At 34.7% G+C, this 12,002-nt stretch overlaps 2 protein-coding genes across 3 annotated transcripts in view; both read right to left on the minus strand.

Annotated features, from left to right (window-relative positions):
* Positions 1-1,378, minus strand: part of CrebA (Cyclic-AMP response element binding protein A) — an 84,331-nt gene extending 82,953 nt beyond the window's left edge. The window contains exon 1 of one of the 2 annotated variants that reach the window (XM_013306180.1): positions 975-1,378. In XM_013306180.1, coding sequence (XP_013161634.1) covers positions 975-1,037 — 63 coding nt within the window. In that variant the 5' untranslated portion in view covers positions 1,038-1,378. The remainder of the gene's footprint in view (positions 1-974) is intronic. The other variant, XM_013306181.1, reaches the window with a different exon arrangement.
* A 645-nt stretch (positions 1,379-2,023) lies between these two features.
* Positions 2,024-11,918, minus strand: LOC106113519 (TBC domain-containing protein kinase-like protein). The gene is made up of 13 exons (XM_013306336.1): positions 11,637-11,918; positions 11,214-11,466; positions 10,778-10,994; positions 10,134-10,396; positions 9,591-9,834; positions 9,065-9,226; positions 8,195-8,372; positions 7,688-7,894; positions 7,150-7,337; positions 6,654-6,737; positions 4,287-4,411; positions 3,697-3,868; positions 2,024-2,303 (listed from the first exon to the last, which is right to left on the minus strand). The coding sequence occupies exons 1-13, from the start codon at positions 11,833-11,835 to the stop codon at positions 2,178-2,180; spliced, it is 2,418 nt and encodes an 805-aa protein (XP_013161790.1). The 5' UTR covers positions 11,836-11,918; the 3' UTR covers positions 2,024-2,177.
* Positions 11,919-12,002: the final 84 nt, after the last annotated feature.

The following is a 12,002-nucleotide window of genomic DNA, read 5'->3' on the forward strand; positions in this document are numbered from 1 at the left end:
TATGTTTGCAAATGTAATGTTTAACAATAAAGGCATTAATCAATTAGAAAGATTTTAAATTATACATTTTTCGGTCGACCAACTTAGTTAATTATTAAAAATATTATTATATATTACAAAATGATTGAATATTTAACGAATATTGAAGGATATTAACCTTAGATCTGAAAGAAGCGATTTCCCCACGATTTCTTTCACACTTCATCGCGTATGTGGTAAGTAAATACTGGAATATTTTATATAGTGTTTGTAACAGGATAGAAACTCGATTGCTTGCGGACTAGTGTACGGCATATATGTATATTTAATTAAGTAACTGTTTGTGCCCGTCATAGCTCGCGACTTTTTCTATATATATTTTAATTTAGTTAAAAAAACATATAATAATTTTAGGTTTTCTTTGATTCTCTCTCCATTGTAAACCATTATACTTATAACGAATAGTGGTGTAAATATTCAGCTTACTCAATACGAACAAATATCTTTTTCCTTTTACAAAAATAACGGCGCGTATTGGTACCTACTTTTTTAGAAAATAAAAAAGTTTTTAAATATTATCAACATCAAACGATTTATGAGTGAAGAAACACGTAAAGTCATTGATAATTTAATCAAGTGTACATGATATTTAATTTTAATAATCTTTATCATAGATATCGAGTGGAACATGTCTAAAGTTCTTTCGCGCATCGATCAAAGACGACGATGATAACGGCTATATTTGAAAATTAGGTTCAAACAGATAGGTAATGCACTTAGTGCGGGGCGGTACTCAAAGACGAGTGAACATGCACTGCTCAGTTGCAGGTAGATAGCCAGCTCCAGTACAAAACAAGGCCGGCGAGATCTAGTAATTATTTGTTGTTATCAGTGATATCGCGCGGAACGTATCTGACACTGACCGGTTTCCCGCCCTCACGCTAAACACAAAACAATTTCATCTTTACTAGATAAGTACAACAAGGTCGACTCACCGGGTCGATGTCCGCGTCCCAGACATCCTTCAGGTCGTTGGAGATGTCGAAGTAGCTCTCCATGTCGGGGCCGGAGGTACTACGGCCGCCGACTACCGCACCGACAAACTCTCCCTCGTAGATGATCACGCACAACACACCAGCAAACTGTCACGCTTCCACGGTCCTCCACCGAACTGTGTGCGAAACTCGACAAGAATGTAAACTTCACAACTTTACCGAGTCGTATAAATAATATACTTCATACAGAACACTGCGTATCACCACAACGGAGTTTTATGTTTCACTTTCCAAGCCCATTTGATTTTATGTCGAAATGTGTATACTTTATAAAATTTCACTGCACGCGAGGAATGTTGGTTTGCGAGTGAGAGTTACAACGGACATGAGCTCGCGGCGGAGTCCGGCCGGTGAATGCGGCGCGCGGAGTGGCCGCGAGCATCCCCCTGCCCGCGCTCCCGCCCCGCCCCCGCGCCACGCTCATTCATAACAATACAGGGGGTAAAAACAAGAGTCAGGGCACGTTACGGGGGTTGCCCGAGATGACAACTATGTCGTACCAACCACCTGTTATCTCCTATCATTTGGAACGAGATTGTTTACACTGAGATTTAGGACAAACGTTATGTTTGAATGGCTTAATGAAAATACTTTTTTATTTAATTATATCGTAACGATTCATTACAATAATATGTAATTTGTCAATAACTATTAAGTAAGTCAATGTATCAATTAACCTTCAAGTTTAATAATGATCGAGTTTTGTTTTGGTGAATAGATAAGGAAAAAATAACAGATAACATAAATATAAAAAAAAACATTTATTTCTGGATTAATGATTTAACAGATCTTAATTATTCAATTTCTCATTGTCTTACATAATTACTTATCATTGCACATTATTTCTTACAATATTATTAACTTATTTGCATATATTTTATAAGTTTAATAAATATCGTACAAAATTACATACATTTCGGTCTGTTTTATTTTTGCATTTTTTTCATTTAAAACAAAATAAATTTTATTAAATATGACACAGAAAAGGTTTCTGAAATTTCTAAATTAAACTTTAAAGCTTTTAATCGATAATAATAAAAATATAAACAAACCTGTAATAAAGAGTATTAACGGTCCTTCGAGCCGGACTTCCAAAGTGCACACCATCATTCAATTTTATGTATTCATTTATGGCTTAATGGATTATTTGGATCCAGTCTTCTTTATTGGTACGATGAAGAGAGACGGCACATGGGATTGTAATGCGGAAATACCTCCATACAGAATACACACTCGTGGTACGTTGCATTTCACTAAGTAGTCGCTAAACTGAAAAAAAATAAGAAACAATTTTTTTCACACTCTTTAGCAGTCATCATAGACCTACAGACTAGGATAACTAACCAGCGGGGTTAGACAAAGTGCATTCGCTCCGAAGCGATTCCATAATGAACTTCAAAAATGGCCGGAACTAACGCGCGACAATAACATGACGTATCGAAAGTCAGTTTTTTACATTTTTTAAGATCTTTGTGTAATCGTTTTGGAGCGAATGTATTTTGTCTAACCCCTCTAGTCGACATTAGTTAAACTAAAGTTTGACAACTCGCTAACGCCACCTTCAATGTCAAAAAAGTGTTACATGCTCTTTGTTGTACTACAGCTGTATTGTCATTTTCTATATCCAAGTAGGTTTTAAATATCTTCTGACAGAAATTACCACGATAGCAGCGCCTCTCTCACCGATCCAAACGTCTTTGTTTGATTATAGATACAGTTATCGACTACTCGTTTTTTTTAAAGGCACTCTTTTCTTTTCAAACTAGGCGCTTTTTAACGCTATAGAATAGTAGAATTTTAAAAAAAATTATAGCTATCTAGAGAGGATTCCGCGTCAATAAGTAGGATCATACTAATAAGTTAAATAGTTCTCACATGATTGATGATTAAAATATCTATTTTATTAGAGCTGTCACCCGCGACTTCGTCCGCGTGATGAAAAATAAAACTTAATTAGTTCCCGGCCATTTCAAGACCAAGATAAAATAAATCCGTTCAGCCGTTCTCAACTGATGAACAGCAATTGATTTTAGAGCTACTTATTAATATTTTGGCAAAAAGCGTACATTTCTATGAACTATTTTGGATAAAGTACAGTTAAAGTAAAGGGCGATGTAAACACGGTTGTTTTGCACGAGTTGCATGACTTTCAGTTATTAAAATTCCGAGTGCAACGTTAAAAAAAAGCCACTTTCACCGTATAATAGAGTTGCCGCTTACAAAATCAGTTCAGATTTATAACGGTTAGTTGTTTTCATTATTTTAGTAGTCTGATATTGAAGAGAAACGTAAAGATATACACAAAATGTATAATTAAAATTATTTAAATGACGACCCATTTTACGTTAAAATATCTAAACATTTTTGACAGATTAAAACGTATTGTGTAGTCCAATTCAATGCAAATTAGTAACATTTACACATTACACTGGTTAGCAATAACATTTATTGTCTATGGATTTATTTTAGAAAGTTTAAATTGGTATAAACATGTTATTTAATTAGTATATGATTAGAGTCTTTTAAAGGTTTTAAAATCTGGAAGCACTAAGTAGGTGGCGCTAACGTCGAGAGTGGGATGTCATCTGTCAAATTTATGTCATTCCAGATATTATTTTTTTTTAATATTAAGCTATAAAGAATTATGATTTATGTGACTCACAAGTTGCGCGGTCTCGTCCTCAGCGGAGGCGATGACGATAGTATTCTTGTGTGTGACGGCGTGGCGCAGCGCGCGGTGCGCGTTCAGGCCGAGCGCGCGCAGGTCGCGCTGCCCCAGCTGCACGCCGCTGTACGGCACGTTCACACTGCCCTCTATACAGCTCTTCTCGTAGCTGCATCCACAAATCATCTTAGATAAAACCTCAGCACACTAGAGGTACAATTTTTTTTGATTCGGTGGTCAAAAATAAAACTAAAGTCATCTTGTCTTGAAAATCAGCGCTTCTGTCAACGGGCCAGATTAGTTTTAAACACTATACGTTAATCGTGGATGATTTTTAGCTAAATATTAATTGCAGTTCATTGTGGAAAACTAAATTCATAAACAAAAAACTAATTTTACACTATGAAATGTGAAAAGGAGTAGCAAGATACTAGCAAGGCGCCGTTAATTACATAATTCTAAGAAAAAAAAACGATTAAATCGATTTCACATATGCCTAAACGAACTGTCAGTTTGACAGCTGTCAACTTGAAATGTCACAAATGAAATATTCGACCATAAGATCAAATAGGATAAAAAATACGAACAGTAAATTAGATCGTATGTCGACGACGCAGCACTTGTCCTGACATGTCAGCGAGAAGAAGTCGGACATGCTGATGCGTGGACTAATCTCTGAGAGGAGCACTTCCATTGGTATCTCTACGATGTCCTGGTAAAAAAAAAAACATAAAAAAAGTTGTTATATGAAAAACTTATTTTTTCCTGTCAACAAAACAATGAACTTTAAATATAAACTAATGACGATTTGAAATGACCGTAGGTATGGTTTAATATCTACATATAACCTTTGTTAAAGTAATATTTATAACATGAAAAAAAAGAAGAAACCATGGGAGGGAGTTTTAAAAACAGTATACTCCTTCATTTTATATTATGCTTTAGTTATTATAGTAATTTGACTAATTAATCAACTACTATCAATCAATTTTCAATCTGCGTTAGAGTCTGCTCATTTGGTTCGATGATTTCGAGATCTTTAACTAACACGAAACGTCACTTCGACATAGTTTCAGTCATTGCTATAATTTGAAAAGTATTTCAGGTATTAGCATAAAAATCCGATAACACTTAGGATAGCGTTATGATTTATTATTACCTAGCCTGGCCTAGGCCACGCGCATGCACCGATAAAGCAGGCATCGCAAATATCTGTGTCACTTGTGATCTAGAACATTCCCTTTCAATATGTCGCAATTGAAATACATAACGTGAAAAAAACATCGTCAACAAAATTTCTTGCAAAACAACAATCGTCCTAATTAAGATTAATGCAATCATTAGCGTATTTTAATAACACTTAGATTGACAATTACAAGATTTATGTAGGCTATTAAGCGATTTGTTACAATAATTGTAATTAAAGATATAAGACCATTTCAAATTAGGTAATGAAATGTCATCAATTATTAGACCCAACTAGCTGTCGCTTGCGAATCCGTCCGCGTGTTTGTCTAAAAAATAAAAATGAAATTTAGAGTTGGACTACCCTTAACATTTAGGGGATGAAAAAAAGATGTTGGCAGATTCTCAGACCTATTCAATATGCTCACAAAATTTCATGAGAATCGGTCAAGCCGATTCGGAGGAGTATGGTAACGAATATTGTGACACGAGAATTTTATATATAAGATTTGCTTTTTATCCCTTTTTTGTGTCGAAGGGAAAATCTTCCAACGATAAGCCTTCATGGGTGAAGACAGGGTCATTTGAGATTTGACTTACTAAAACCCCTTCGGTGGCCAAATTCGAGTGCAAAAGAGTTCCCGGATCTCTAAGGAACGCACCGAAACCCTTAGCAGATCTCCTCAGGAAAGGTAGACCTATCTTTGTGTTTCCACACTACAGCAGTAACGTAGGACCACGCTACGTCACCGTCTTCCCGGGATCGCTTAAATAGGTAAACAAGCAGCCCACCATGACAGCTACGACCCCATGGTTTTTGGCCCTAGCGATAAATTTAATAGATACGGTAAATTAAATTCAATTTTTTTATGCAAAAAAACTTTCAGTTTAAGAAATTTCAATATTTTTTATAATCATCATCATCATCATCAGCTCACTATACGTCCCCACCGAGGGGCTCGGAGCCTACCCTAAGTTAAGGGTGATTAGGCCATAGTCAACCACGCTGGCCAAGTGCGGGTTGGTTGACTTCACACATATCTTTGAATTTCTTCTCAGATATGTGCAGGTTGCATCACGATGTTTTCCTTCACCGTAAGAACGTCGGATAAATGTACATGTGTAAATCGGAAATCGAAAAACACATTGGTACATGGCGGGATTCGAACCCAGGACCTGCAGATTGCAAGTCAAGTGCTTGACCACTGCGCCACCGACGCTCTAATTAATTTTTTATAATAGTATATTCTAAATTGTTTTTTTTTTTAAAGTTTAATCATTTGACGCAATCTATGGAATTCAGTCACAACGCTAGCTCGGATTTGTACAGAATCAATTTAAAGTGTATTGAATCGATTCGATTTAGAGATAAAGTCTGCACGACGACCATTTTATAGCTACGTAATACATTCCAAACGAGAATAATATTTATGGTACAAAAGCACCAGTGTTGTATATACGTTGGGTTTCCACTGTTAAAAAACTTATATAAAACACAGGATGTTTACGTGTCGTATATTATATTTGTAGCAGGCCACATTTTCATTTCAACACAGCAACAATGTAACATAATTTTATAGAGTACTAGTTGTCGCCTGCGACTTCATCCGCGCTGAATTAAAAAAAATAGTAGCCTATGTGTTCTTCCCGGCAATGTTCTATATGTATGCCAAATTTCATTGACTTTTCATCCATTAAGCCTTTCTACAGACCTGCAAACATCCATCCATCTGTACATTTGCATTGATAAAATGAGTAAGATAACTTACCATTGGATCTTTTATTTCTGGTTCATTTGTAAACCTCCTGTAGCTTATACTTTTTGGTGAACTTCTGCACATTTCTATTGATTCCTGTAATAATTAAAAATTATATAACGTACCAAAGTACTAAAAAATAACTGAATACAATAGTACAAAGGAAAAATATAAAATATGAACTTTTATTAAGTTACAAACTAACTAAATTGAAGAGGAGCAATTGATGAATAATTTAATAAATAACTAACAATTGCCCGCGACTTCGTCCGAGCGAAATTAAAAAATCAAGTAAGAAATATAACTCATGTCACCCGGAGATAGTGCATCTTACCAACAGTGAATGAATCTATTAAATCGGTTCAGTAATTTAGGAGCCTATTGAATGCAAAGAAACTATCAAATATTTCCTCTTTATAATATTACAATATATAAAACAAGACACATAGGGAAAATACGTAAAGAAATTAAATTTTTTTAAATTTTTAAAAATGAATACACAATTCACCTTAACACATTCGCCGATATCAATTTCAGGTAGATCAGAGAAGAGCAGAATGCATTCATTGAAGCCGGAGTCGAGCAACGTGTCCTTCAACTGCCGCAGAATGCCCACCCCCATGAACAGTGGTAGGGAGGGACCCTCCACTAATAACGCGTCCCATAAGTGCACGATTTTGTGCAGTGGAAACACGTCTACAACAAATTGTGTTGAGTAAAATCAAATCATATTTAGTCCAACAAAGACTTTCATACTAAATTCGTTGCCGACTTTTGACACTAGTGACTGTTGCACGTCATTTCCTTGACGCGAAATAAAAAAAAACTATATGACAAATTTCATCGAGATCTGTTAAGTCATTCTGGACATATTATCCATCCATACATCTCTACTTTCGCATTTGTACTACCAAGTAGACTTAAATGAAAATAAAGCATATATATTCACAACTAAAGTTACCCAAGTTTAAGACGATTCAAAACAAAAATTAATTACCCACTCTACTTCATAAATTATACATAATAGTATTATATTTAAAACTCACGTGAGAACATAGTAAGGAACCAGGGTATCGCAAACAGTTCTGGTACAAAGTTGATCTCATGTAAATGCGTAGCTAACTCCGGCTCGTGAAAGGCGGCCATCTGCCAGAACTTGGCCAAGTACTCCTTAATCACCGCGCTGTTGTCCTTCAGAAAGAATTTGTGAAGGAATTTCGGTACAAACGCTGACAAACAGGCGAATGCACGTGCTGAAAATCATAATTGGCGATATACTAGCTGTCAACCGCGACTGCGTCCCCGCAGATAAAAAAAAACATAATATATAGTCTATATGTTCTTGCAGACTATGTTTTACATTTATGCAAAATTTTATTATAGCAAAATCCATTAAATATAGAGATACCTTCTAACAAACATCCATCCATACATTCGCATTTATAATATTAGTAAGAAGAAAGATTTAACAAAAACGTGTCCATTTATTCAGCTGTAATTGCTAGAAACATAAGCATTTTATTGGTTTAATAAGTTAAAAGTGATATTATTACCTTCATTACAAAAATTTAAATATAAAAATGGCGCAGTCAAAGAGTCTAATCCTTGCCAATACACATACTGAGGGTTAGTTAGGAGCCAGGCTTTTAACAGTCGCTTCAGTGTCCGATGGCCAGCTGAACCACAGAGCAACCAACAGTACTGGTGACAACGGGGGATGTCTACATCGATCTAACAAAACAAGTAAAAAATAAATAAGTGAATAAGTGGTGTCATCATCAGCTCACTATAGGTCCTCTACCGAGGGGCTCGGAGCCTGCCCTAAGTTAAGAATGATTAGGCCATAGTCAAACACGCTGGCCAAGTGCAGGTTGGTTGACTTCACACATATCTTTGAAATACTCCTCAGATATGTGCAGGCTGCATCACGATGTGTTCCTTCACCGTAAGAACGTCGGATAAATATACATATATAAATCGGAAAATGAAAAACACATTGGTATATGGGGGGAAACGAACCCAGGACCTGCAGATTTCAAGTCAAGTGCTTGACCACTGAGCCACCGACGCTCCAATAAGTGGTGTATAATAAGTGGCATGGTTGGATCAAAAACTTTATCCAAAGCATTTAATTATTAATTAAATATAAAAATATCCACTCGAATTATTTAAGTAACAATTGCCTTAGAATTCGTTAATGCAAAATAAAAATAAAATATAACAGTCCCTTTAAAATCGTTCCAGTCATTCCGAAGATTACCCAGAACAAACGCAGTCTTGAAAATAGACAAACAAAAATAAAAAAAAAACCGTTTTAGTTATTAGCAAATACATAATTGGTACAAATCACTACAATATCTCAAATGCAAACATAGACATAGAATTATTTAACCAAGTATTATGTAAAATCGTAGTTTACTAACCTGTCTGTCGGTTGGTGTAGGAGTTTCCTTATCAATCCTCTCATATTGTTCTTCAATATCTCCTTTAACTCCCAGTAATGCTGCCCACACATCTCCCCGCACTAACGGAGGTATGTCTATCTCTGCTTCTGCTCTTATGTACTGAGCTGTGTATGGATAACCCTAACATAATCAATAATATATAAACCAAACAAGAAATACCAGGATTCACTAAAAGAATTATATTAACTGACCTTTGGTCCCGGCTACCAACCTCTATAAGTGAGAAACTTGTATGAGAGAGAAATCTCTATAAGTTAGATAAATATTGCAGTCTCTTGGACTCTTGCTTGTGCAAAGTTTGACTGCATTTGATCTAATTTGGTGTAAAAAGTTACATGAAAAGTAAGTGTTTCTTCTCGCCTTTCTGTAGGTACCTTCTAACAAACATCCAGTCATCCATACATCCAAACATTCGCCTTTATCATATTAGTAAGAGCAAGATTAAATAAACGAAATTAATAAGTTGTAGCTCGATAAAACTTACAATGAGGAGTCGCTGAAACCACAGCAATCTGTAGAATTGATATTCAGTATCCCTTTCTCTTATTATTTTTGGCAGAGCCACTGCGTCGTAGTCTCGTCTACGTTCATGCATTAGTGGGTAAAAGTCCTGCGGAGGTATATGACTGAGACGTGCCTTCAATAAATCTAAACTGTACTTGGCTATACGACGATCAAATAACGCTCCACGTTTGCCACCAATAGTGCATCCATCTAAAAGTATTGCTCTGAAAATTAAATATATAAATTAAAATAAAAAACCTTATAGTTCTTTTTTCAATAATGTGACAAGTAATTACAATATCATATGTTTAATTCCAAAAAGAAATAAAATAATAGTAATTTTTACATCATTTGGTGGGAAACTTGCAAGAAGACATAGATTCGCCAAAATAGTGAAGAGACCGCTGCCTTTAAACAACGGAGGAGGAGATGCACAAGAAGACAATGTTTTCAATTTCTATGTGCCCCTTATAAGAAAGGATGGAAAGGTAAAGACGACTACAAGAAGGCTAAAATTACTTACATAGGCATAGACAAAATGGGTGGACTATTTTTAATTAAACCATTTTTTTTCAATTCTGCCTGTATATCGCCACCAGTTAATTGCCACCAGTGGTATAAGTATTGTAGTTTACATCCCATTAGACCACGAGGTTTCTTCACATCAACCACAGTCTTCACATTAGCCTCTGACAATTCCTCTACCAGTTCATCAAATGTCGCTCTTTCACTCGGATAAATCTTTAGACATTTTTCTATTATGTTTCTTAAATGATCAGGTACTAACTGCAAAAGTATTTTGAAAAGATTTTTTAATTTTTTTCTAGAACATTTGTCTAAATACTTACACTAGAAATATAACAAAAAATTATATATATATATATATATATATATATATATATATATTTTTTTTTTTAACTTCCTCTCAAAAGATAAAAGACACTCAGTGTTACATATTAAATAATCTTGTCAAGATGGGCTGAATCAACTCATAAGAGTAATTTAATTTTTTCCTAAATGAAGTACATTCCTATTATGGTTTTTGTATTTGACACTACACTCTGCAGTAATATTAAATGGTTAACATATTTTTTTATTAACAATAAACATGTAAAAAAAGAATAATATTGGAAATATGATTCTGGTTATTAATAAAAAAATAATTACTTTATATGCTTCAAAGCAGTCATGTTCTCTAGCTATCCGCTCAGCTGGATTTGCAGCATGTACAAGTGTTAGTATTCTACGGAGTATCGGTCCCGGTTTCAAGTTCTGCCACAATTTGCCGATACAAAGTTCTAGTAAGATTATACCAAATGTCCATATATCTGCAGCAGGACCACCTCCATTCAGTATTGTTTCCGGACTTAAATATCTTGGCAGGCTAAAATAATTGTATAAATATGGTATAATACAAATAGTTAATTAAAAAACCAAATACCTCTGACTTCACAAGTAGATAGAAACATTATTGTATTATAAAACATTATAGTATTTAACACATTAAAACATTTCTTCATAAGTTACTTGTGATATAATCTTGATTAATTTTTAGACATACAAAAAAATAAACATAATTAGTAGATATAATAATTATACTGACCCCAAAGGAAATGGGACATCAGAGCCACCACCAGTCATATAATACATTCCATAATTGAATAACTTGACCCTACCACTGCCATCCAATAATATATTGCCATCTGCTAATGTTCTATGCACAATGTCCTGTTTATGCAGAAATAGCATGGCTTGAGAAATCTGCAGGCCAATATTTGTAACTTCGTCAAATGAAAACTTTGACTTCCATTCTTCTAATGATTTTCCAAATACTTCAGTTACTACTATTATTCTTTCTGTAATACATTAAGCAAAACTAACATTAACCTTAGTAAGCTTCTTTAGTGATAAGAAACTTATATACATAATTTTTTCAATCAAACTCATGTAAATACGCCTACAACAAAAGGGGTGCGAATTATATTCTTTTTTATTATAATGGAATATTCCAAATCTTTGTACGAACCATGTTTTCCGCGTATAATATCGAGGTATATACACAAATTAGGGTGTTGTATTGTAAGTAATCGTTGAGCTCGTCCTAGGATTGATATTGAACTTGGTGTTAATGGTAATCCATTACTACCGCATGTTTCCCCTGGATGGTTTTTAGCAAAATAAGTGCAGGCCGCGAAAATAAATTTCTCTTCGTTGTTATCCCTCATTATTAAAATCAGAACTTAAGAAATTATAAATAAAAAGTATTTGTTTTTAATCTCATACAACACAAACACTTCAACTGTCACTTATTTGACAATGATATTTAAGTCACGTTTGGCATTTGGCATTGGACTAGTGATGTGAGAATGAGTCTCAAATTCAACAACTTAGC

The sequence above is a fragment of the Papilio xuthus genome, unplaced genomic scaffold, assembly GCF_000836235.2.
Source record: "Papilio xuthus unplaced genomic scaffold, Pxut_1.1 DF828258.1, whole genome shotgun sequence".
Classification (NCBI taxonomy): Eukaryota; Metazoa; Arthropoda; class Insecta; order Lepidoptera; family Papilionidae; genus Papilio; species Papilio xuthus.

Excerpts from the sequence above, each read along its gene's own strand:
- LOC106113519 (XM_013306336.1), bottom strand. The coding sequence starts at position 11,835 with ATGAGGGATAACAACGAAGAGAAATTTATTTTCGCGGCCTGCACTTAT. Across the intron at positions 10,995-11,213 it reads GATGTCCCATTTCCTTTGGG|CCTGCCAAGATATTTAAGTC; the intron begins GTCAGTATAATT and ends CAATTATTTTAG. Across the intron at positions 10,397-10,777 it reads ACTGCTTTGAAGCATATAAA|TTAGTACCTGATCATTTAAG; the intron begins GTAATTATTTTT and ends ATACTTTTGCAG.